The 27665-nt window shown below is 38.0% G+C and overlaps 1 protein-coding gene across 3 annotated transcripts in view; it reads left to right on the plus strand.

Annotated features, from left to right (window-relative positions):
* Nucleotides 1-14596: 14596 nt before the first annotated feature.
* rasgrf2b (Ras protein-specific guanine nucleotide-releasing factor 2b) overlaps nt 14597-27665 on the plus strand; it is a 536042-nt gene continuing 522973 nt past the window's right edge. For all 3 annotated transcript variants that reach the window (XM_039759265.1, XM_039759267.1, XM_039759266.1), the window contains exon 1: nt 14597-15708. In XM_039759265.1, the coding sequence (XP_039615199.1) occupies nt 15433-15708 (276 nt within the window). In that variant the 5' untranslated portion in view covers nt 14597-15432. The remainder of the gene's footprint in view (nt 15709-27665) is intronic.

Below are 27665 nucleotides of genomic sequence, written 5' to 3' on the forward strand. Positions count from 1 at the left end.
TCTGCTGTTGCTAAGACTAACAATCTCTGGCCTATCTATCAGACAGGACTTAAACCTCTGGAAAGCAGTGCTAGAGACACCCATAATGTTCACCGTTCTGGACAGTAGAATATTATGTCTAATGGCTTCAAATGCTGCGCTAGGATCTAACAAAATTAATATGCTGGTATGTCCAGAGTCCAGAGTTACCTGAAGGAAAGCAGTTTCACAGCTGTGCTGTGCCCTGAAACAGGACTGAAAGGGTTCTATCAGTTTATTAGCGGTTATGTAATTGGTGAGTTGGGAGGCAACAACACACTCAAGAACTTTTGACAGAAAAGGTAATTGAGAAATAGGCTGAAAATTGTTAAGATCGTCAGCATCAAGACCAGACTTTTTTAACATTGGGGTTACAGAAGCAATTTTAAAAGTGGCTGGCACAAAGCAGTGTCAATGGATATATTTATTATTGTTGTAACAGATGGGATTATGGCATGAAAGCAGGATTTAAGAAGTGTGGTGGGGATGTGGTCTCACAAAGCATGTCATTAATAAACGCAGATGTGACTGGTGAGAATTTAGAAAAGGAGCTGGATGGAGAGGGAGGTCAAGGAAAGATATAAGCAGATGATGGATTTATATTAGTTGAATTATTTAGATCTTTAATTTTATTACTGAAAAAGTTGAGGAAATTTTCACAGACAGAGGAGGTAATTGGGCCAGTCTGAAGTAGTTTATAAACTACAGAGAACAAAACCCTTGGGTTATCATGGGCATTTTCTGTTATTCTGCAATAATGCATGTTTTTGGCTGCAGGTGGTCAGAGAAAGCCTGAATATGCACAGCAAGGCCAGTCTTAGGTGAATTTTTCTCAAGGTGTCTGCCAACTCAAAAAAGAAATGGTTAGCAAATGGCTTCAACTTACTACTAACATTGCAGGATAAATTACATTCATATTCAAGTCAAATTGAATTGTCAAGCACTCTTTCATGCTGTAAACAAAGTTCAAAGGGGAGGGGGGTCTTGGGGATGGGGATAAAATAGATGTAATATTGTGGAGAACTGGGTTTTCCACTTCAAGGTCATACTGTGATGTGTTGCTCTGGTTTGCAAAGCACAAGCAGAGAACTGCCGTTACAGCATACCAAACCACTTCAAGTCCTATGCACAATGCAAGGTTGTGACATTCCAGGTTGGCTCCATACTCCCTTCTTGGTAATGTGAGCCTCTTGAGCACGAGAAGTGCTGTGCAAATGAAGAAACACACTTACAGCAAGGGGTAGGTACAAAAAAGTGATAAGTGCTTTTATTTAAAACAATCAAAAAATAAAAAAATTGAAGTCTTTATCGATAAATAGATTAGATTTGATTCAATCAGATTATCCATCCATCTTCTAACCCGCTGAATCCGAATACAGGGTCATGGGGGTCTGCTGGAGCCAATTCCAGCCAACACAGGGCAGAAACCAATCCTGGGCAGGGTGCCAACCCACCACAGGACAGGCACAAACACACTAGGGCCAATTTTGAATCGCCAATCCACCTAACCTGCATGTCTTTGGAGTGTGGGAGGAAACCCACGCAGACACGGGGAGAACATGCAAACTCTACACAGGGAGGACCCGGGAAGCGAACCCAGGTCTCCTAAATGAGGCAGCAGCGCTACCAATGTTCCACCGTGCCGCCTAGATTAGATTAGATAAAATGTATTAATCCCAAGGGCAACTTCACATGCAAACAGCAGCAGAAACATAAAAACAAGGATACAGACTTACAGGACAAATAATATAGCCAATAAATCAATCGATATGTAAATAATAAATAAATAAATATTGTTCAGATATTTCACAATGGTATTTCAAAATAAACTTAATGAGTGTCCCGGGAGAAAACTCATACCCCTGGGCAGAAAAGACCTCCTTCTCAGCACACCATGGTGGAATGAGCCTGGGCTAAAAGTGCCCCAAGAGAGCACCTCCTAGGGGGGATGGAGGGGATTTTCATGATGACATCTAATTTTGCCACCATTCTTTTTTCTACAACAGTTTCCAGTGTGTCCAGGGTTTGACCTGTGATGGAGCAGGCTTTCGTGATAAGTTTATTCAGGCATTGTGTTTCTTTTAAACTCAAGTTACTTCCCCAGGAGACCACAGCACAGAGCACCACAATGGCTACTATGGAATGATAGAATATTTCCAGCAGCTTGCTGCACACACCAAATGACATGAGTTTCCTTAGCAAGTGCAGTTTGCTCTGGCGCTTCTAATACAAGTAATCCATAAAATTTTGAAAGCTGTGGAGGTTTGTTGTGATGTGAAATTTTGCATACAAGCTGATAAATATTTTGTATGTCTTTATTTGTAACTAGACAAAGCAATGCAATATTAGTGTTACATTATAGATAATAACAGCAATGGTTTAAGAAACCCTTCCTCCCTTTTAGGAATGAGTCTCTTTGGAATTTTACGACAGGGTTGGGGGAAGTGCCTCAAACAAGTTTGGCTAATATTTCTTTGCAGGACTCCCAGTCAACCCCCACAGGAAAGCCAGGCTGCCTAACTGCCAAGCTTTACCTTAACACATGGTTTGGAGGGAAGGTGTGAAGGTGTTCTATTCCCCCAATGGTCTGAAGTATGGCTGTTTGGAACTGGTTTGTATCAAAAGCTTTAAGTACTATGACACCCTAATGGCTGTAGGGGTTGGACAGAAAACCTATAAATTTGCTTGCTTCACCCTGCTCGGTCACTCTCTGACCAAGTGCTAAAAGATCATCTAACACCATAAACTGAAAAGGACAATAAAACGAAGAGCACAGCTCAGCAGCCATATTGAGACAGGCATATGGCCTGTTCTGAAGAAAGCTGACCACAAAATGATGCCTTAAATAGAGATATTTTAAGTAACTAACAAATCTGTGTGCCACTTGAAACTACACATCACCATTTATCTGGTTGAATCGTTGCCATTATTCAAATGTAGTCTGCATATTGTTATTATTTATGAATATTATCAATAATATATTGTTTAAATTGTAACTTAACTCCTGCTTGTCTTTTACTACACCTAATTGCCTGAGGTTATACATGTAGAAGGGAAGGTGGGGAGAAGTTAAATGGTATGTGATGTGAGGCATTCTGACAAAGGCTACATATTAATAATACAAAAGGGGAAAGTAGAGTAATATATTACTCTATCAAGACAAAACAAGGTTAAAATAATCCAAGTAAATATCCTTTAAAAACTCATGAGCCCCAATGCTTCCATCTAAAATTGATGTCTCCTCCGCTTACCCCAACTGGGCTCTTGCAGCCAGAGGTGAAGTCATTCATCCATTCGTGGTTCGGGTCCCCATTGAAAGGCCTTCAACATCTATGGGGTGTCATGCCGAGCTGCACTTGTGTTTTCCACTGTCAGTCCCTTGTCGTCTGTGGGAGACATAGAACATCAGGTCACTCCTACTTTGATCCAATTGTTCAGTAGAAGCACCACTTCCTCAGTCTCTGGCTCCTGCAGTGCTCACACCCGACCACCTGCCTCTGTTGACTTCAGCATGACTTTCTCACTGCTGTTTCTTTTTTCCTTTCATTCTTTCTCACATTTAATCTCTACTCCTTCTCTGACCTTTTTCGCTTCCTCACTTTTCTCTCTGCCATGCAGGCTCCTGTTCTCCTCCAACCTGATAGGGTGCAAGTGTATGATGCTGCTCTCTCCAAGGCTTGAAAGAGGCACCTGACTGACACTCGCATTCGCATGTGTATGCACAACCAGCCAGACACCCCAACTATCATGGAAGCGGAGTGCTTCCACACACCCACACCTGATTCTGAGCCTGCATGCTCTTGGCAGTGATTATTTATTTAAGATCCACAAAGTGCCATAGACAACTTATCACAAAGATGGGTGCAACAACATGCCTTGATCAGTTTAAAAGCTTGTACAACTCACTGTAGAGGTTCCCCACAGACAGAACACAGAAGAGGTGGATTACTTCTTTTCAGCTGTATCTACTTGTACAGTGCTTAAAACATTGAGTTCATTCTAGTTGTAAATGTGCAGCCTGTAAATGTCAATGCTGCATGTAATAAGTTAAAGGAAACCATGATTAACTTAAGTCCTGTGGAGGGTTGGCACTCTGCCCGGGATTGTTTCCTGCCTTGTGCCCTGTGTTGGCTGGGATTGGCTCCAGCAGACCCCCGTGACCCTGTGTTCCCTGTGATTCAGCGGGTTGGAAAATGGATGGATGGATGGATGATTAACTTAAACCATCCAAAACTTTATAAAAGTCCAAGATTACAGATCAAAGCATTACATTCAAATTTGATATAAGCTACCACTATTACAGAATCTGTTACAAAGTGAAATTATATTTATATCAAAAATTGCCATTATTTCATCTAATTATTTTTTGAATTTAAAAGAATATAGTTTCCTCTAAAATTGTGTTTTGCAATGACTGTCAACAAAGGGCAAATCACTAGGAAAAACAAGAATTGATCTATGACAGGAATGTTATGTTCAAGATTAGGTGACATGGTGGCTCAGTGGTGGCACTGCTCCTTGCAGTAAAGAAACCAGGGTTCATATCTTGGGTCCTCCAAGTGTGGAGTTTGCATGCTTCTGGTTTCCTCCCGCAGTCCAAAAAAATGTAGGTTAGGTGGATTAGTGATGTTAAATTGGTTGTGGTGTGTATGTATGTGTTCACCCTGCTATGGGGTGGCACCCTGTCCTAAGACTGTTCCTGGCTTTAGGCATATGCTAGCTGGGTCAGGCACCCATGACCCAGCTCTGTATTAAGATGGCTTAGAAAATGGTATGTCAAAGGCTAAAAAGCTTTAATATTAACCCCTGGGTGGGAAAAAAAGTAAATACTGTATATGTGAAAGTTCACAGTTGCTTACACAGAAATTCTGATACATCCAAAATAACCCTTGGCACTGTAACCGAGGCCCATTGTCTTAGGAAATTTCCTACGTAGAGCTGAGTAAAACAGCTATTATTTCAGTGAATGAGACATAGTACAGATAAAACAGCAAAGACAAAGAGTAGCTAGAGTCAGGATCAGATCATTACCAAAAGCTCTAAGATTGGTCACCAAAACATAAGGGATAAATAATATTCAAATTCAGGAGAAAACAAAGTCAGAGGTAAACATCTACAACTTCAAAAAGAAATTGTTTAAGAAATTAACTTTATTGTGGTAGAGTGATTTTTCTTTACATGAAAACAAAGTGTGTGTTTACTGAGCATACGTATTACATATGGCCACTTTGACCATGTTACCATGCCCTCACGACATCACATGAAAACACACACATAGGTTGTGTCTCTTGGTGATACATGACATTGTACCAACTAATTCCATAATGGTGATACACAATAACATCGCAAAACAAATATATGAAGTTACAGTGAAAAAATAAATCAAGAACAGAAAATTAAAAACAGGAAAAAAAAAAATTCCTGAATTATGACAGCCCCCTTAATAGTGGCAGGAACTATAGTTTACCCAGTTGTTAACTTGTTTGAAGAGTGTCAGAAGTGTTAATCTTTTCATTTTTTCCTGATTTCAGCAATTAAAAAACTTTCTTAGCCACAATCACCTGTGCATTTTAATAACATCCTGCTGCTCCCAGATCTTAAGAATACATTTTTCTTACTATTAAAAATATTTTTTGTATTAGTAGTAAAATGAATAGATAGATAGATAGATAGATAGATAGATAGATAGATAGATAGATAGATAGATAGATAGATAGATAGATTTTATCATAAGAGTGTACTGTATTTAGACTACACCCTCATTATATTCCCTAACACAGAATTGTTCTGTCAGTTATATCTGTCTTAAAACAAATGAAGTTCACCTAGCAACTCTTGTCCATCTGAACAGTGCAGCATGTTCTTCAGGATATACCTACAAATTGAAATAAAACTGAGTTTAGGATGGAAAACCAAGATGTACTTCTTCACACAAAGAAAAACAAAGTAACAAGTCATGCAGTCCAAGTCTACTCTGACAGTCTTTAAGAACTGAATGGATAACAGTTTGCCATGAATGGACACTAATCATTTCTAAAATGACTTATGCTTTAGTGTCTTCTTAACTTAAAAAGAGAACATACAATAAAGGGCATCACAGCGGTTAACGCTGCTGCCTGATGGATTTAGTGTCCTGAGTTTCAATATTTGGCCTATTTGCTATATATGTGGGGCTTGCATGTTGTTCCTCAGTGTACATTCCCAGCGATGTGCATGTTAGAGGAACTGATGATTTCAAGTTGTCTCTGTGTCGGTGTGAATCTTGGTATTTACAGGAATGAGTCCTGCAACAGATTGGTCCTTTCACTGCCCTTGATGCTGTCTGGATAAGCTTCAGTCAACCCATTTCTGAACTGCAATAAGCACATTAAGAATGTTATGTTAGTAATGCAATAAACATATTTTTAAATAATAGGAACATCACATTTATGTGTGTATTTTAAACCGCAGCAGCCATTTTGCATAAATTAGATAAAGGTTCCTTTCAAACTGAAGAGACAGAGAATGGGCAAAAATGAACAAAACAGTATACAGTATGTGAAAACAAGTCAGACAAAAAATGAAATTGAGGGGTGTGGGACCTGGGTAGATCATGCATGTAAGAAGTATGGTTTAGGCTAAAGATCCTTAGTTGGGTTTTCTCTGAATAAAGTGAAAAAAGGCTTTTAGAGCACTTTGGCAGAAATAGTCACAACCATTATTGACTCTGGTTGGCATTTTGAAATAAAGCAAAATGAAAATGATCCCCCAACTTTCTTTCTTTCTTTCTTTCTGTCTAGAGACACTCACCTAAAGGATTATTAGGAACACCATACTAATACGGTGTTTGACCCCCTTTCGCCTTCAGAACTGCCTTAATTCTACATGGCATTGATTCAACAAGGTGCTGAAAGCATTCTTTAGAAATGTTGGCCCATATTGATAGGATAGCATCTTGCAGTTGATGGAGATTTGTGGGATGCGCATCCAGGGCACGAAGCTCCCGTTCCACCACATCCCAAAGATGCTCTATTGGGTTGAGATCTGGTGACTGTGGGGGCCATTTTAGTACAGTGAACTCATTGTCATGTTCAAGAAACCAATTTGAAATGATTTGAGCTTTGTGACATGGTGCATTATCCTGCTGGAAGTAGCCATCAGAGGATGGGTACATGCAGTGTTGGGGAGTAACGAAATACATGTAACGGCGTTACGTAATTAAATTACAAAATAAATGTAACGGTGGGGCGGCACGGTGGCGCAGTGGTAGCGCTGCTGCCTCGCAGTTAGGAGACCCGGGTTCGCTTCCCGGGTCCTCCCTGCGTGGAGTTTGCATGTTCTCCCCGTGTCTGCGTGGGTTTCCTCCGGGCGCTCCGGTTTCCTCCCACAATCCAAAGACATGCAGGTTAGGTGGATTGGCGACTCTAAATTGGCCCTAGTGTGTGCTTGGTGTGTGGGTGTGTTTGTGTGTGTCCTGCGGTGGGTTGGCACCCTGCCCGGGATTGGTTCCTGCCTTGTGCCCTGTGTTGGCTGGGATTGGCTCCAGCAGACCCCCGTGACCCTGTATTCGGATTCAGCGGGTTAGAAAATGGATGGATGGATGTAACGGTAATACATTACAGTTACTGTATAAAAATGTGTAATTCAATTACAGTTACTTGTGTAATTTTTCAGAATTACAATTTAAGTTACATATTAAAAATGTCAGCAAAGCCTTTATGAAATATGAAATAATATTTTTTTGCCTGTTTACACGTTTTCATTAGGCCTATAAACATCGTCCTTTTCCATTCCCCCCCCCTCCCACAGACAATAATTATTTCTGATAGGCTCTCCTATCACGTCTATAATTGCAGCGCCAGCGCCATCACCTCAGTCTGATAGCAGATGCCTGGGCATGTTGTGATCTGAGTTTCAAACTACTACTAGCAATGTCTAATAAAACTGCATTTCACAGCTGGAAATTTAGAAAACATTTCAGATATGTCGCGGAAAAGGGCATAAATCTAATTGTGCAATGTAATGCTTGTTTGCCGGCTATCAAGATGTTGTCCACATCGAAAACCTCAATGTCCAACCTCAGGAAACATCTAGAGGTAAGTGCTGCTTGTAAGAGCAAGCGGAAAGTTTTTTAGCAATGAAGCCTTCACATTGTCACACAGTCACAGGCGCCACGCCACTTTTCACAGCCACACGCTTTTAATGTGCCCAAATGCAGATGTAGCCTATGGCTATTTTAGCTCCCTATTTCGGTTCACTTTAAGCTAGCTACTCTAGATAGCTAGCTAAGGAGGTTGTTGAGCCATATTACGCACTTTCCCTCCCATTTTGTCAGTTTTGATATTAGCGTGCCTGACTTGCTATATGTAATTTAAAATGTGCCTGGAATGGTAGATTTTAACAAAGACTACGCATTGTCCAAGTTTTACATGTATTGTCTTGAATGCAAGCGATCGGCTACTTCAGCATTTGTGATTGAAAAATAGACTGTAAAATGTTTTGTCTAGTAAAAAGTAACATGTTTTTTGTAAAGTGTAAACACAATAGTGGTGCACCATAGTCAATGTCTACCCCATAATTTAGTTTTAATTAATAATAACCACCATTTAATGCTACTACTACTACTACTACTACTACTACTATTCTTTACCACCTGATTTTGATTAGCTTAAATGCAGAATTTGTTGGCTATGTTTTTTTTGAAGTGTCCAAGCATAAGTATTCTGATTTACAGTATCAGCAATGATTTATTTTACAGTTTTTACACTTTTATTTAAGTTTTTATTATAGACAAAAAGCTAACAAAGACACATTCCAAAATAGTTAAGAGCTGCTTATTAAAGTACTGCTTATTGTTTCTTATTTTAATTTTCACTGTAGACAAAAAGCTAACAGAGACACATTCCAAAAGAGCTGCTTATTAAAGTAGTTTCTGATACCTACAATGTTAAAAAGAAATCAAAATGTGTGATTTAAAAAAAATGTTTAACAGTAAAATGTATCTTGAAGTCTGACCTTGTGGTGGTTATTATAGTGTCTTTATGAAAGTTCTGATGTTACTTTGTGTATTAAAAGAGGATCAAAAGTGTTTAACTATTTTAAATAAGAAATTCGGTGTGAATTATCCCATAACTCTGTTGTTTGATGTCCCCCAAGTGCTGTCAGCTGGAAAAAGAATTTAAAAAATTGATACAACATACTGTACAACATAGACTGTAATAGTCTGGCAACTAACAATAAGTGGATGTGACACAATAATTAACTTTCAGATTATTTTTTCTCTGCTTCATTGATGTAAGAGATATTGGTCCATTATTCGGTCTATGCTGCATCAAAGATTTTTTTTCTTCCTATATACAGGCAGCTTTCAGTCACCTTGAACAACAGGGCTATGGACTGATTCACACTTGATTTCACCATAAAGATTATTACTGTCAGGTTTGAAATTGAAAATGGATACATACAAGCAGGCTACGGGTACAGAATACCCATCCAAAAATTGGAAAAGTAATTAAAAAGTAATTAGTTACGTTACTCAGAACAAGTAATTAAAATAGTTACACTACTATTACATTTTGAACAGGGTAACTTGTAACTGTAACGAATTACATTTTTAAAGTAACCTTCCCAACACTGGGTACATGGTGGTCATGAAGGGATGGACATGGTCAGAAACAATGCTCAGGTAGCCTGTGGCATTTAAATGATGCCCAATTGGCACTAAGGGGCCTAAAGTGTGCCAAGAAAACATCACCCACACCATTACACCACCACCAGCAGCCTGCACAGTGGTAACAAGGCATGATGGATCCATGTTCTCTTTCTGTTTACGCCAAATTCTGACTCTACCATTTGAATGTCTCAACAGAAATCGAGACTCATCAGACCAAGCAACATTTTTCCAGTCTTCAACTGTCCAATTTTGGTGAGCTTGTGCAAATTGTAGCCTCTTTTTCCTATTTATAGTGGAGATGAGTGGTACCCGGTGGGGTCTTCTGCTGTTGTAGCCCATCCACCTCAAGGTTGTGCATGTTGTGGCTTCACAAATGCTTTACTGCACCAACAACCATGCCACACTCAAAATTGCTTAAATCACCTTTCTTTCCCATTCTGACATTCAGTTTGGAGTTCAGGAGATTGTCTTGACCAGGACCACACCCCTAAATGCATTGAAGCAACTGCCATGTGATTGGTTGATTAGATAATTGCATTAATGGGAAATTGAACAGGTGTTCCTAATAATCCTTTAGGTGAGTGTATATTTGGTTAACTCACACTGTTATTATGTGTCAGTAAGTAAAGAGAGACAATGCTTGTTCAGCTTAAAGTGACCATTGCCCTCCTTTTTAGGAAAATCAGGTACTTATTGAAGCAATTTATTTCAACATTTGCATACATTAGTTGCAGAGACACATGAGAAAAATCTCCATTCTGTTAAGTACTGCTAAATATAGCACCTCTTTTCAGTTGCAATTTTGTGAAAAAAATGTAAAATCCATTATGACGGACTGATAACTGATAGAATGGGTAGCAGACAAGGCTAAACCAAACTATTTCTGGATTTCACTAGATTGATGTGCTTATGGATAAATTATCCATGCAAGCTTTTTGCAGTGCAACAGAAAAATCAATTGGCCCATCTTCAGCTTTAATCCTTAAACTTACATCATATTCCAATTGAAAGTTTCCAACTGTTCACATACTGCATTTAAAACACCTGATTGATTTTTAGTGAAAATAATCTTGATATTTAGACAAACAACCATTCTTAACCAAAACTATTTTAATTTTTGTAATGCTTATTTGATAGCTAAGGAATCTACTGTAGTTTGTTGATTCTTTTATAATTAAAAACCTTCACATAGTGTTAAAGATTGCTTTGTAAGCTGTTTTATGAGATTGTATGCTATAAATGATTATACTGTATATTAAATTACAATAAACTAAAGAGTGGTGTTGTGAATCATAGCACAATAAAATATGTATGGTTTGCATGCTCCTGTTTGATTGATCTTGAATAAAATTGCTGTCTCAGACGTCCAATACAATAAGTTTTAAATCCCAACCAGGTCAATTTCTGTGTGAAGTTTTCACATTTTTCTTGTGTCCAACTCTTCAAGAGTTTTTCCTCCTCCTCAGACATTCTAAAGCTTTGCATGTTAAAGTGGCACACAATGGGTTGCAAGTGCTTGGGACCTACAATGTATTGCAGTTCAATCCAGGGTTCATTCCTATCTTGAACAGATTTCTGTCAGAAGAATGCAATGCAAAAACCAAGTCTACAAAATTACAAAGTCAAGCTGAGTTGGGTTACATATTTTTTTTCTGAGTAAAATAGCGGCCTGGAAGATTATAATCAAATTAACTAAAGCAGAGCAAAACCTAAGACTGGTATCTTCGTGCACAGTAATACAAACTGCACTAGAGAAGCCATTTGCTAATAGGCATTCTTTTTGTATCTGTATTTTTACTTTACCTAGAGTGAGCACATTTTTTCTACTCTGTTCTTCTCATATGTTTTTCCTCCTTAAGAAAAACAATTTTAAACTACATTGTGTTGAAGCTGAATCACCTCATTATTCACCCCCTACTTGTGCCAATAGTGTTGTATGTCTGAAGTACAATATGGGATTACAAAACTTTATTTCTTATTCCGTATCTATCTATCTATCTATCTATCTATCTATCTATCTATCTATCTATCTATCTATCAGACAAAAATGGCATTATAGTATCAAATTTAAAAAAAATCAAAGAAAAATAATAAGAATACAGTTTTGACATATACTAGGAGGAATTCAGAAAGGACTACTACCTACTGCTTGATTTCAATAGAAAACAGGGGATTTGAGAAGGTAGAATGAATTGAACTGAGAGAAGATGTATCATAAAAGTAAATTGTAGAATCTACTTTAAATTGTGAATAATTGCATTTCTTTTAAATTCACTGTGACCTCACTAGGGAGATCAGACCCCTAGTAAGAGAAAGCATACCACTGCCAAGCCCTGTAAAAAACAAATTTGAAAGCCTTTTTAAGCCTAAGAAAGAAAGACAAAAGATCAAGAAAATATTAAGAAAAAGATCAGTTCGTTCAGGCTCTTAGGTGCAACCACCAATTTCTAAAGCTGTGAAAATTCTAAAAGTTATTCTGTACTTCTTTATCTGTATACTTGGTTCTACAGAAGATAACTCACAGGTTGCAGTTCCTGACATGTCAATATCTAAACTAAAACTGAGTGTGCCTTGTCTGATGCATCATTTTATATAGCCCCCTGGATCATATGCTCGTTCTAAAGACCTCACAGGGTAAATCCTGGTTTGGGTGATGTCCGTGATGTTCAGGATGTTTTTGGTATTACCTGAAATAGAGACAGAGAGAGAGAGAGATTTAATTTATCTGGAGCTTCTCCGTGTCATCAGATAGTAATATAGTTCAGCTGAGATGAAATGTAATGACTAAACAGAAAAATGAATTTGTAATATTAATAAATACCAAAACCCCAATTTTTTCATTAAAAATTCATATGCAATATATATGTAAAGAGTGTCATATGTTAATTCAATTTCAAAATCAATCAAACAGGAGCATGCAAACCAGACATATTTTACCCAGCCCATGAAGTGCCTGAAATCTACATACAGTATCTCATTTGTGTTCTAAATTCAAACCATCCTTCCCTTCAACAAAGCACCTTTAACACCTTTCTTATTAACACGGCGCATAGTAAAAGAGAGTACAATATGGCTATATTTATGTCAGAATTGCAAATGTCATTCTACTTTCGGAGAGCAGGAATGATAGCATTTTGTACTTTAAGGTCTGGGTGCATGAACCACCAGAACCACAATGTGTAGTGTAGCTTATGGTTCAAACTGAAGGGATAAGTTTAATTTCAAAAGCATTGGTGACCCTGGGTCATCAGTACAGTGGGTTCATACCCAAGACATGCCTCAAATATTTTAAAAAGATAATCACCTTGGTTTTGTGTTCATTGTACAAGAGCCTCTGTTTAAATTTTTTTTGTAAAACACTGGTTGCACTATTTGTATAATTTCTTTTCCATTTTACACTCAAACATTTTTGCTACTGTGATTTCAATTCCTGAATGATGGGAAATGTGTTTTCAACATTTTTCTTACTTATAAAAAATCCTGGCAGCACTAGGCACAAGACAAAAAAAGTCCTAAGAAGGGCATCAGACTATCACAGAGCTTTACATTAAACGTGATTAATGTTATAGTATTACTGTTTTGTATTATAAGTAATTATTTTATTACAAAAAAGACATGTACTTTATATTTGTACTATCAAAACAAAAAAAATTCCATTGTGGCAAACTGCATAATGTTCCATTAGTGTAAATCTTCTATCTTCTACATCTTTTTCTTATTTATTAGTACTAGGGTGTTGGACATCTTGCTTGAAGAAGGGGCCTGAGTTGCCTCGAAAGCTTGCATATTGTCATCTTTTTAGTTAGCTAATAAAAGGTGTCATTTTGCTTGGTTTTTCTCTTATTTATTAAACTTAAAACTGATCTTTCATGCACTTTTCCCCTGCATTCATTTCAAAAGATATATAATTTAAATATTTGCTTTACAGCATAAGCAGCCAATGATTTTCTGAACCTAATTGAATTTTAAGATTCTGAGGTTCCTAACAACTGAAAGGCACATTAACTCAAATCAGAACACTCAAGTGGTGTTAACTAGTCTAACATTCACATATTTGGGAAGAGGATTTGGAGAATGATCAATGCAGGATCCATGGGACAAAGTGTGGATTTGAACCCACTCTTTTTGAAACTGTAAGGTAGGCCCTACAGTAGATGTTCTATAGCCAATATAGTCGTTAGCTATTAAAAAGAGCTCTATATTTCCTAAACTAATTAATGAATTAAATAATCAAGCACTTTGCATTTTTTATATTTAACAAAAATAATTATTATTACGTACTGTCAAGACATAAAGGATTAATAGCATTGAATTTGTAATAATAATAATAATAATAATAATAATAATAATAATAATAATAATAATAATAATAATAATAATAGGAACTAACTGGAGCTCCATCTAGTCACTTCTTGACCTACGTTCGTCTCTGTCGAGATTCACGACAACTTCCTTCAATTCGCTTTAGAAAAAAATGGTTTAAGAAACAAATAACTAACAGGCATTTGTGATCATAAAGTGCTTTGTTCGATGTAGAAATTGCTTTATGTATTCTACTTTTTACACAGATACTGCCCTTTTTACATAAACGACTCGATCAGTTCTGCGCTATCTATGACTGTATTGAACGTGATATCGCAGTAACAAATATATATATATATATATATATATATATATATATATATATATATATATATATATATATATATATATATATATATATATATATGTATGGTCCTGTTAATTCTTACACATCTTTAACCACAGAAGAAAGTTTCTGACCATGTGGGCGTTAGAACGAGTTTCCTTGACTTATTTTGAACTATGCCACGTAATATTTGTTCCCGATTCTTGTTCATACTTACAACAACTACAATAACGCAATAATAAAAGTCTCTTTCCGGCGAACGATGAGATGAAGGTGTTGGAAACAATCGCAGCCTATTCTAAATAAAAGTGTTAACAATAAGAGCAGGAAGAAGCGGCAGTAAGGAGTATCATTAGCAATGAAGCGCAACGTTGCAATTTGATAACGTTATTAAAGGGAGGGCCGCAGATGATTTGCACAGATTCATCATGGAAGAAACGTGAATGTTGCGCTTGTGCTGTCGCAATCAACAGGTGTATATGATGAACAAGACACTGAGAAAGAACATGAGAGGAAGCAGAAAAGATATCCGAAAACCGATTATTAAGCAATAGTTTTCTTCTAATTATCAAGACCACTCGCATGTACAGAAAAGCGCCAGCTTCGCCCCGCCTCTATTTGTGGCGATGCAAATCCCTTCTGTACAACGATGCAGCCATCTCATCTGAATCTGCACAAGGTAACGCAGCCAGCGGAGAATAAAGAGAGCTGTGGAGTGGGGGTCATGTCTCTTTAAATCGGAGTCAAAGCCGATTATAGCTGATCTCTCTCGTACCGTCTGTTCACTGATCGTTTTTTTTTTACGTTTTAAAGTTGGATTTACATTTTTCTATGATAAATTGAATTCCATCGCTCAGACCTGGAGTTGCCACTTATCTATCTCTCCGTTTGTTCGTCTTAATTTCCGTTTGCTTATCTTTTGAGAATAATCTGAGCTTTATCACAGTCATGCCTACTAGTCCTTTCGGCTGAGAGTAGAGCGCAGAGGCAGCTTTTTGGAGATGGGTTCCGTAGCCCAGCTGGCGCTTATAACAACTTTCCCTTTGCTCCATACACTGGAGGTTTTTTAAAGGAGATGGTGGGATTCCAGTAGGAGCCAGACTTAAGTGGGATCATGCAGAAGACTGTTCGCTACAATGAGGGGCACGCTTTATACCTGTCCATGGTCGCGCGCAAAGAGGGCACCAAGCGTGGCTACTTGACTAAAAAGACTGCAGAGAACAGCCGATGGCATGAAAAATGGTTTGCTCTATACCAGAACGTCCTTTTTTATTTCGAAAGCGAACAGAGTGCCAGACCTTCCGGGATGTATCTATTAGAAGGGTGTACTTGCGAGAGAGCGCCTTCGCCTAAAGTCACCACAGTGGGCAAAGAAACTCTGGATAAACAGGTAAGGTGATGTGAAAATCATCGGACATAGGTGCCCAGAATGCGAGGGACATGCTTTAGTCACTTAGAATATTATGAATCCATAACGCGAACTTTGAATTCTACGAAGAGTCACTCAAAAGACAACTTACTCGCACTACTTAAAGGTGACTTGCTGACTGAACCTTTGTAACTTGTCTTGATTTTATTCTGGAGACTCTTGATGACTGAGAATAAACTCCAGGAAGAGCTGTAGATTTGGGAGTGCAGTGTCTCAAGCTAAACGAGCAGAGGTTAAATTGAACTTGTGTTTATCTGCGCTCTGATCTCTTCTCTTACAAACCATGCTCGTTTATTTATTGCCTTAACATCACGGTCAAACCAATGGACTATCAGCAGTTAGATAAGCACAATGTCCATGGGGCACACAGGTGAGCACACGCGTACAGTCAAAGGCACACAGGTGAGCGCAAGCAATTACAAAGCAACGCCAACTGTAGCGCATCACATACTGTAGCCTACATTATTGCACCTACAAGTTCACAGGTTTCAGTTTTCACCTAGAGGTGGGCATTTATAGGCATACACTTGGTTATCTTTCCGCTTTCTAAAAGGTGTTTGCTTTCCATTCTAGGTTAGAGCCATTTTCTGGAAAATCAGATGCAAGGCAGAATCCAAATCATGGACGCGTAGCGCAAGACAGAGGCACGCAGACATCCAGATTCACCCATACCGCGATTACAGTTATGATTTACCTTTACACATGTACAGCATTTGAAATATGTGAAGAAATCGGGTATCCGGCAAAATGTCTAATTGATGATCGGGAAGATGTATTACTTCTTCATAGCCGGTTAACTGCTCGGTGAATCAAAAATACTCCCAGAGAGCAGGGATGTTTTACAAAGTGTCCTTATAGTTTGGGTGTAGATTTTTCACAGTAATTCCTTTCTATAAGCTCACTTTTTAATATACTCTGTATTTACAGAAATAGCACATCTTGCGTTTTGATTTTTTCTCAATAAAGTAGCGCAATCTGTTCATCATCCTTGCAAGCACAGTAGCCAGCAATCACCTTCTCCATCGTTTTCGATAGAATATGATGTCATTCATTAATACACAATAGGTCATTCATACACTGCAATATTCACAAATGACCAACAAACACAAATCAAGCGTCATGTCTGTCAATTGCAGTAGAGATTGTAACGGTTTGTACGCGCTCTTAGTAGGATTGGTTCTCTTGCGTACGAAGCTGCTCGGAACAAGACATTACATTAAATTAATGGACAGATATATTTTACCGGTTACACTTCATATATCAGTTTTTAGCTTCGTTCTCAAAGGCCCCCAGGTTCTCCAAGCGTTAGTGTTAACGCTTGTTCTTTAAGATACAGTTTTCTACGATGTTAATTTAAACACTGCTGTCTTTTAAATACTAAATCGATCAATCAACCAGGAGATTGACGGACACCTTCTGATCACTTTGACTTTGACAGTAGCCTATACTGTATCGTATTGCTTTGTCCTGTCGCCACTACATTCACCTGCAAACTGAAAAGTAAATATATTGTGTTTCTAAGTTTATTCATATTATGGTTCTCATTGAATTTATATTGTATAACGTACAGCAATCACCGTCTGAAGATGCTAAATATATTTTAAATGAAAACAATAAAACAGCGACTACAAAGTGAAGTAGAACATGAATCAGACTCAGCAAAATCGCAGTGAACTGAGGTGACTTTTATTAGACCCAGCAAAAGTCCTGGTATCAGGTCCGGCTACATCACAGGGCACGTCGGTGTCGGTTCATTATGATCATGTGATAGGCTATTCCAGAAGACCACAATATTTATTTATTACTGTTTGTTATTATTGGTTGTAAGATTTAAAGCCGCTTTCTGTGATTACACATGAAGAAATACACCTGTAAATGTTTTATATATTTTTCAGTCGTTCTTCAGCAGACGATGTTCTTGTGTCTATAATAGGCAAAAGGTGTCTTACAATTTGTGTAATGTGTCTTTTCGGATTATCTAGTTAACTAAAGTGTAAATGCGGGCATATATTTCCCCCTAAGTCTCTGTGGCTCCATTGAACAAAATTAAAATAATATGTATACATTAACGACAGTCCTTGTAATTTACCATTTAATAAATGGTTTAGCATCAACATTCTGCCACAGTATGACATCTTTATTGCCGTTACTTATTATTCTGTTTTTATCTTAAGTCGAGGATCCCAGAAGTTTGGTTTCACCTCTACCATCTCCAGTAAATCCCAGTGAATGACGCTAACGGTAAACGCACTTAACTTTTATGTTGAGTGCGTTTTCACAATATGCACAATAACTCTTCCGATCTTTCTTCTCTCTTCTAAGTGCGTTTCTTTGCGGCCACATTCAGCGCAGCGAATTTCCAGAGGCACAATACTTGTAAATGTTCGCGAGAAGGGAACGCTCAAGAGCATACCCTCCCTGAGACGGTAATCATTCTGCTACCCATCCCCTTCAAATGTACACTGCAATGACCTCATCCTCGGTGCTTGTCTGTTGCTGAGCAATGCGCCTTCATTTGTGTCTGTCTGAGCAGCAGACGTTCGACACGTCTCATTCAGTAAACTGTGGCGGAGGCGAGTGATTCAAGAAGACATTCGGCGTGTAATGAACGGATATTTTGTGTGAGGTTCACATATCAATTCAAGAATTTTAAGATCAAGTTAAAACAAACTTCCCGTCTTTAAAATGCTGCCCCGCGCGGTAGTGCAGAGTGTATTTCAATCGAATAAGTATGCGAAAACTAACAAATTCCTAATACGAGAAATTGTATAAGGCGAAATAAAGAACCAAAAAAAAAAAATAAAAAAAAAATGATATTTGCTCGTCTTGGACCATTGAGAAAGTACAATAAACAAATACATAAATGACAAGTGTATAAATGCAGCAAAAATCTTCTAAAAGACATCCTGAATAGACATCCCTGCACATTAGTTTGAGATTATTTATGAAAAGTAGATGTGTGTTGAAATTGATATATTTAGCATAAAATGCTACTACATTTTTAAAAAGAGGAAGTCATTAGGTTAGTCGTCATGTTCGTTCACTTAATTAATTAAATGCTGTTTTAATATATGCTGTATACTGTATACTACTCATTGGCCACTTCATTAGATACTGTACTCTTTTCTAGCATAAAGTCAGAGCCCCTTTTGGTACTCAGAAACAGTTTGAATTCCTTAAAACATGAATTCAACAATGTCTTGGAAACATTAATTAATGAACTACAGGAGCTGCAGTATGTGAAACTGACACTATGGCATCACGCAGTTCCTGAAGACATTTTGGACAAATGTTCATGTTGTAAACCTCTCATTCCAACTCATATGGGTTATCTGTTGGATTACAATGTAGGGACTGCGCAGGCTCGGGGTAGATCAACTATGATACAAATGAGGCTTAAGCTTCAGGGACCCTAATACTGGAGAGGTTCCAGAAGCAACTTTAATTTTCATCCCCAAATAACACAAACACTGCAAGCCAGTCACACAGTGACTTTGATATGTGAGATAATCCAGTACAGCAATTGCAATCAAAATCTGAGATCTAGTGGATACATTTTCAAAACATTTGTGGTGATCTATTATGGAACAATCCCACTGAAGAAGAGAACAATGGTTACCCAGACCTCTTTACTGCATGATTTCAAAGGGGCCCCCATAACAGTTTAAGCTTGAGTGCTGCAAAAATGGAGGTCTGCCACTGTGCAAGCCACTGCAGAAAAACTATATCACTGTCATGTTCATTGACCCAACTTCAGATATTGCATGTTTTGTGGTACTGTACGTCATTCAGCTTGAAGCATCAATTTGCAGAAGAAAGCTCTGGCGTTCAAATGAACAGTCGGTATTAATAGAACTAATGCTGGCCAATAAATATTACCCACATCATTACTCTACTGTCACCATCCTGCACCATTAGAACAAGTCATAATAGAACTGTGGATTTCTGTTCTTCTTGCTAAATTCCAACTAATGAAAATTTGTTAAACTGAGCAGCATTATTTCAAGTTGTCCACTTTTGGTGATAACATGCCCTCTCTAACATTCTGTTAATGTAGCCCATCTAGGTTAAGGTCAAATCCATTTTGTGGTCAAAGGTGCTCCACTACAGACCAGTTTTGTAAAGAGTTGCTATTTGAGTGTGCTTGGTCTTATTTAATTTGAATGAGTCTGGCCATTCTGCTCTGACCTCTCTCATTAACAAGGTGTATTCATCCTCAGAATGTCTATTCGCTGGATGTTTTTGTTCATCACTTAATTCTCTGTAAAACCTAGACACTGTAGTACATGAACATTTCAGGAGAACAACTATTTTTGAAAAGCTGTAATCACTATCTGGCATTAGATTAGATTATTGGGTTAAAAATTGAAGCTACATACTACTGTATATCTTGAATTGCAGCTGTAACTGGCTACTTGGAAGAAGGAGTAATTTGCATTAATCAGCAGATGTACATCATAAAGTGGCCAGTGGGTGAAAGAAGTGGAATGATAAAGCAGCAGATAGTTGTTACTGGATTTGGCACATTCCAACATGAATTTCCCACTGTGTGAAGTCTTTAGCTCTTATGTCCCGGTGAGGTTTTTTTAGGGAGACCAGCTGCCAATAAATGAACCAACTAATCCTTCCAGTAGGCTCAGTAGATACTGACCTGCCATTTCCAATGTAACTAAAGAATGCTAATAGTGCACCTCCAATTTACTGATATTAAACTGATCAGGTGCCAGGTTCCTTTAACAGTATTTACAGATGCGAGGCTGAGCGGTGTGTATCAGTTAGCCTGACATGTGTATGGTAGTTGTGCTTGTGTGGTTAGTGACTGAAGACATGCTGCACTTTCTCATGTATTTCCTCTGTGTTCTGAGACAAGTCCAACCTGTCATTAATGTGGACCACCTCTTCATCCATTCCTTGAACAGTGACCTGACATAGAGGGTGTCTGGTGCCATGAAAGCCAATAACCAGTTCCTTGTTTATGCTGAAGTTAAGATGCAGACAATTCTCTTTGCACCAAGAAACAAAATTCCCACCTCCTTTATCAATACGCCCATAAGTGCAGAAACATCTGCAAATTTCTGTAAGTGATATGACCTGGTGTTTTATTTGTAGTCAGAGGTGTATAAAGTGAAGAGAAAAGGAGACAGGACTCTTCTTTGTGATGCTCTAGTGTTGCTCACAACAGATTGTCCATTATCCAGGACACCATTACTTCATCCATGTGCCAATCTCTGAGTTTACCCTGTAACAGGAATGGTATCGAAAGCACCGGGGAAATCAGAAAAACATAATCCTCACAGTACTACCAGCTTTGTCCATTATTACTGTCTTCACCTGAAATGAAAGAAGAGAGCACAGAAAAGTAGCATTATTGTAAAATAAAAAATAAATATATGAGCAGAAAGCCAAAAAATTAAATTGTGAAATTCTTTATTGTAGCCTTACTTTTCATCTTAAAATTTTAACCTTAATTGCTTGTGCATGCAGAAAAATAATTATTTGCAATCTTTGTGCAAAAATACTTATATACTGTGGATATCAAAAGCCTTTTATTCTCATTTTCTTAAAGTAAAAGGCCAATCATACCAGTCTTTTTCACTTTCAATAAGATTGTCAGTCAGTCAGTCAGTCAGTCATTCTCTAACCCACTACATCCCAACTCAGGGTTAGGGGGGGTCTGCTAGAGCCAACCCCAGCCAGCACAGGGCGCAAGGCAGGAACAAACCCCGGGCAGGGCACTAGCCCACCGCAGTCAATAAGATTGTGTTCTAATGAAAATAATGTGGTAAGAATGCATAGTAAAAATTCAGATTTGTCTTCAGCAACGTATCCTTAACAACAGGTTACAATCGAATTTGCACAAGCAGGTAAGAATTTGACTCCGTTCTATAAACAAGACAATAACAACCCTATAAATGTATAATTTTTCTTTCTTAAAATCATGGATGCTCTTGAGTTCTACCTTAAGCAATCCTCAGTCCTCCTGAAAGGATTTTAATGCAGTATAATACAATAAGACATTAAAATTATATTGCTTTACACTACTTCATACTTTTCTGTTTTTTAGACATTGTTCTTACCCAGTAATTACCTCATCATTGCTCTTAAAAAGAGAAGTCAAAAAGCACAAAAAAGAAGAATAAAAAGATCTCAGAATTAAGATTGCCCAGTGGGCTGAAAAAGAAGAACTCTGTCCAAAAAGAGCTAACATGTTTTGTTGAATTGTAACTAGCAATTACACTAAGCTGATCATTGAGGGGGTTGTCCGGGGTAACTCTGATGAGGACAATGTATGGATAAAGGTCCTCTGAGACAGCAGGGGTGAAAATTAAAACAGATAGCCAGTAGAGTCTAAGTTGAGAGCAAAGCAAACATGTAGCTTAAGGAGGCTGGTTCCTGAATATACTGTGTTTTCATGGTTGTGTATTACAGACAAGGATGAAACGTCAAGTGAGGTAGCAAGGCAGTCTCCTCAGGATGCAATATGTTTATAACATTATGAAATAATACTAATACAAAAATGAGCATTAAGCATAAACATTAATAACTACATACACATTCAGTGCCTTATTTATTTAGCAACTGTTAAAACTGAAATATTTTAATTATAAAAGTTGCTTACATTTTTCATAATGCAGTTCTTGCCACAAGCAAGCACCAAGAAACAAAACAGCATATGCACACTTCAAAGCTACACGTCAGTGCAAGATGATGACACTTATTTTTTCATATATAGCATTTTGTACAGTTTATATTGATTGTGTCTTTTTGCTACATTTTGTTATTTTCTGGAATGTAAAATATCTGTTAAATGTTTCTTAAATTTGTGCTGTGGGTGTGACTTGCCTCAGACGACATTATTTAATGTGCTGCCCTGGTCTTACGTAAAGTCTAGGTAGTCTGTGCTTGGGGAAACAAGTATGGCTTGTAATTGCAAATTGTATTGCACCATGTTCAGGACAGATTGAGTGTTTTATATTTTACTCTTTGATATCTGAGAGTGAGTGTGAGATGTTGTTCTCAGGTTTGCTTTAAAGATTCTTTTGGTGAGTTGTGTTATAAAAATGCGTTTGATATTAAACTTGTTATTTTGGTAAATTTCTTTTTGTTTCTACAGTAGATAAGCGAGGCTATGTAAAAACTTTATATTATACCAAGAAAATTTCAAATACTGAATTTTTTGTGGTAACTTGAAATTGTTTGACAATTTCAAAAAAAGCACTGGACATGCAATGAAGGGTGAAACACATGAAAATTTTAATCGATATAACTGAAATAGACACTAAACTGCCTTCTAAACTGGTACCAAATTCTCAAATGATCTTTGAACCACTCTGGTCTTTCAATAACCATGATAATTTATGGATAATATTTCATACTAGAAGGTGCTCAGAGAGAAAGATATATTTAACAATAATTGGGAAATTAGCTTAAGTGATGAATGGATGACTGGGTAGATGCCTAATCCATTTTATATGAGGCTGACTACCTTTTATGTCTAATTCTCTTTTGTCATGTGAAACCAAATTTCATTTTCACTTTAATATTAACAGATACACTAAGTTTTCCATTGTTCTATTTGTGCCTTCTGAGCTATAATTAAACCATGTGCCTTATTGTAAATCTTAAATTCACCCACCTGACCACAGTTAACCCTAATTGTCACACAGGGTAAGAAGTCCAATAAATTGACATTTTTGTAAAACCTTTGGATCTCCTTGGGCAGCATGTTGGCACAGTGGTAGTGCTGCTGCCTCGCAGTAAGGAGAGGTTCATTTCCCGGGTCCTCCCTGCGTGGTTTGCATGTTCTCCCTGTGTCTGTGTGGGTTTCCTCCCACAGTCCAAAGACATGCAGGTTAGGTACATTGGCGATTCTAAATTGCCCCTAATGTGTGCTTTGTCTGTGCGCCCTGCGGTGGGCTGGCACCCTGCCCAGGGTTTGTTTCCTGCTTTACGCCCTGTGTTGGCTGGGATTGGCTCCAGCAGACCCCTGTGACCCTGTGTTAGGATATAGCGGGTTGGAAAATGACTGACTGACATTGGATCACCTATATTCCAAAACACAAGAAGCAGAAAAATGTCTAACATCCTGAATATTTAAGGACTGAAAACACTCTGCCATTTCTGGCAAAATGTTATATTTTATTTTATCAGTTCCATTTTCAAAACAATTCATTTTAGTTTGAATATATTCAAACCCACCCTTAGTGTATTGCCAGCTGTTTTCAGGAATGGATTATCTATTGAAATTTGAGCAAACACCATTATAAAAAGCTTCAAATAGCTAAAGTTTAATGCAATGACTAGAGAGCATAATTTTAGTTTTTAATATACATACTGTAACAGATTTAACAAAAGACATAGACTGTTAAGGTCCACAAGGGAAAAGCTAAAGATGACAGTCATTAGGCAAATGAAATAAATCACTCATAATTATTTCAAATTGGTCAGGAGAACTCTCTTCACTGGTGGTCTGGCCAGTGAAACTTGCTTTCTAGTTGTGCAGATTTTTAAGGTGAAACAACCAGAAAAGGGAGTTCTGGAAGGTACAGTCAGTGTTTGTTGACTTTGCAGTTGCCCTGACCCCTCTAACTTAAGCTTAGGGAACACAGCATGTAAAGGTTCTGAGTCTGAGAGATAGCGTCCGAATTGGTATAGAGAGTCCTTTTTCTGTGCACCACCTTAAATAAAAATGATTAAATGTCAAGAAACCATATTGTGAGCCGAGGGTTCACTTTTTTCCATGTTCAGTGATGATGGTAAAGTCCCAGCCTTAAAGGTTATATAGTCTTAAACCACCTGAAATAGGAGTCAGTCCACTTGAGTGCAAGGGCTTCTCTCTTGATGTGGCAGTTTCTGACTCAGGTAACATGATGGGGTGATCCTTCCTGTAGACAATGTGGCTTAGAATAGCTCGATGACTGTAGTCAAATACATTAGTCTTTAGGAATGAAGGAGAAGAAACGTTGGGGACTACAGACACTGAGTAAAATGTTACTGCATTTTTTGAGTCATTAAACGCTTTTTACATATTGCTGTTCCATTTCAATTTTTTTGGAATCTTCTTATGTAATAAATTCATCAAAGCCATGTTACTTTCAGAAAAATAGGGAACAAACCTTAGGTAATACTCCATAAATCCCAAAAAAAGTATTGTGTACTTTCTTTTTCATTTGTAGCAGAGGCCAGTTCTGTCTGTGTTTGTGATCTGATAAATGAGATTTGCTTCCTTGTAGAGCTGATTTTTAATTTAGAGGATGCAGAGGTGGAGATCTACGAAGATGGATAAGATAACATTCTTCCAACATCCCTCCCGGTATAACTTTGATATTCTTCCCTCTAAGTCACAGATTTTGCTTGCATGCCTGGCATGCCTTGCTTGCATACCTAAGAATACATTCTCTGTTCCTTTTGTTAGCAAGCGGTTTTCATTTTTCAGTTATTTCACATTATTTTGTTTGGATCACATTATACTTTTACCAATGATATAAGTTAAAGCTATCTATTCCCAGGTTTGGTGCTGGCATTAAAGTATAGTCATCACTTACTGTACCTAGCAATTCCAGTGATTACCTAAGATTTGTGTAAGGATTAGTCAACCTACTTGTAACATATACAGTATGATACTATTCAAACAAAACTAGCCCCAGTTTATTACATACCCTCAGTACTTATTACTCAATAGCTGTACAGTGTGTTGTATATACAGTGTACATGTATATATATATATATATATATATATATATATATATATATATATATATATATATATACTAATAAAAGGCAAAGCCCTCACTCACTCACTCACTCACTCACTCACTCACTGACTCATCACTAATTCTCCAACTTCCCGTGTGGGTGGAAGGCTGAAATTTGGCAGGTTCATTCCTTACAGCTTCCTTACAAAAGTTGGGCAGGTTTCATTCGAAATTCTACGCGTAATGGTCATAACTGGAAGCTGTTTTCTCCATTTACTGTAATGGAGATGAGCTCGAACGCCGTGGGGGCGGAGTTTCGTGTGACATCATCACGCCTCCCACGTAATCACGCAGTACATAGAAAACCATCAAGACCTCCAAAAAGCGCTGAAGAAAACATGCATTATATAATTGAGAAGGCAGAGAAACAATAAGAAGCGAGCGAGTGACATATACAACCATATTCATGAGTTCTGCTACTTCGGAAACAAAGCACGATGTAAACCTACACTTTAAATTAAGTTCATAGACAGGCTGCCGCTGGCGTTTGTAATTTAGTGCCTGCCCATATAAGGCCGTCCGTCAGCGGCAATCCAATAGCAAACTCCCACTAAATATTCACGGGTGAAGGACTGTGCTTATGCAGAGGAAGATGAGATGGTCAGGGTGGTGTTTGGCACAAACTCAGCGAAACTGCGAGAGAAGTTTTAAGTGCCAGGACTAAGGTAACATTAAATACAGCCATGGACATCGCACGAGATGGCACCAGCACAGCTGGGAACCTTCGATGCATGTACACCGAGCGGCTCACATGAACTGACGCAGTGCACAGATAAAAAGCAACAGTTCCAAAGAGCTGAACAAAACCGAATTACACAATTGAAAAGGCAGCAAAAAATATGAAGCATCTGATACATACAAGCATATTCATAAATCCAGCTACTGCGGAAACAAAGCACACGGTGGAAAAGGTCAATGTCCCGCTAAAGGAAGACAGTGTAAAAAACCCGTGCATGCAGTGTGTCAGGTCTCAGATAAAGAAGAAGACGAGCTGTTTATTGATGCAGTAAGAAACGAATCGATGAATGAAACCTGTCATCTTTACAACGATTGACAAACACGGAATGTAACTTGAACACAACACATCCTACAAATACGAACCTGATTGAAAGAAATAATGATAATCAAATCCTTGATGACAGCAACACTCAGTAACACTCACAAAACAAATACTGTATATTGACAGTCATGTTACGTTATTTTTAAAATGTTCCCTTTTCTTTTTCTAGCTTTTTTAACACACTACTTCTCCGCTGCGATACGCTGGTATATATATATGTATATATATATCCCGATCTACATACTCGAATAATGGATACTTTATTCGCCATCAATGATTGTTTTGGTAAAGCCATACTCAGTGTATTCATTAGATGAACGGTAAAAAAGTAAGAGCGAGGGAGGATGACTTATTGAGGCATGCAGGCTGTAGTGCGCGTCAACTCTATCTGAATTGCGATCACATTTGAAAAATATATCTTTTCAAGTTCTATTTAGTCCATATGTGTCAAACTCAAGGGCGGGCCACATCCGCCCGGCGTGTAATTATATCCGCCCGAGATCATTTTATATACTGTATTATTGTTATTAATGGCCCGGTATATGAAGCGCTGGTAACACAATAAACTACAGATCCCATAATGCAGTGCTTCAGCTGCCTTGCCGAACACTTACGCGTTAATCAAGTCTACCTTATGATGCTGCAAGTTATTGCGAAGCTAGCTCACACGATGCTGAAGAGAAAAGTTGATTCTGAAAATAGAGCCTTTAAAAACCGATGGGAGGCTGAGTATATGTTTACTGAACCCGTGTGTCTCATTTGTGGAGCTAATGTGGCTGTAATTACAGAATTTAATCGGCACTATGAGACAAAACATCAGGGAGTTCTGTGTTGTGGAGATTCTCAGGATGGATTGCAGGTGCTCATCAGTGAGGCTGAAAGACCTAAATGCAATGCAGAAGATACAGAAAGCAGAAGAATTAAATAAGAATCTGACACTTCAGCGGATGTTTTTACCCGTGCACAATCACAAAGTGATTTCAAGTGAAGCTGCTTTTATGGGAGACACAAATGCACCAGTGCAACTTACCCCACTTTCCCTGTTGCCAAGTAATGTTGAACCAAGTCGTCACTACCGTGTTCCCAAATACGCACTTTGCTGA

The sequence above is a fragment of the Polypterus senegalus genome, chromosome 7 (assembly GCF_016835505.1).
Source record: "Polypterus senegalus isolate Bchr_013 chromosome 7, ASM1683550v1, whole genome shotgun sequence".
NCBI lineage: Eukaryota > Metazoa > Chordata > Cladistia > Polypteriformes > Polypteridae > Polypterus > Polypterus senegalus.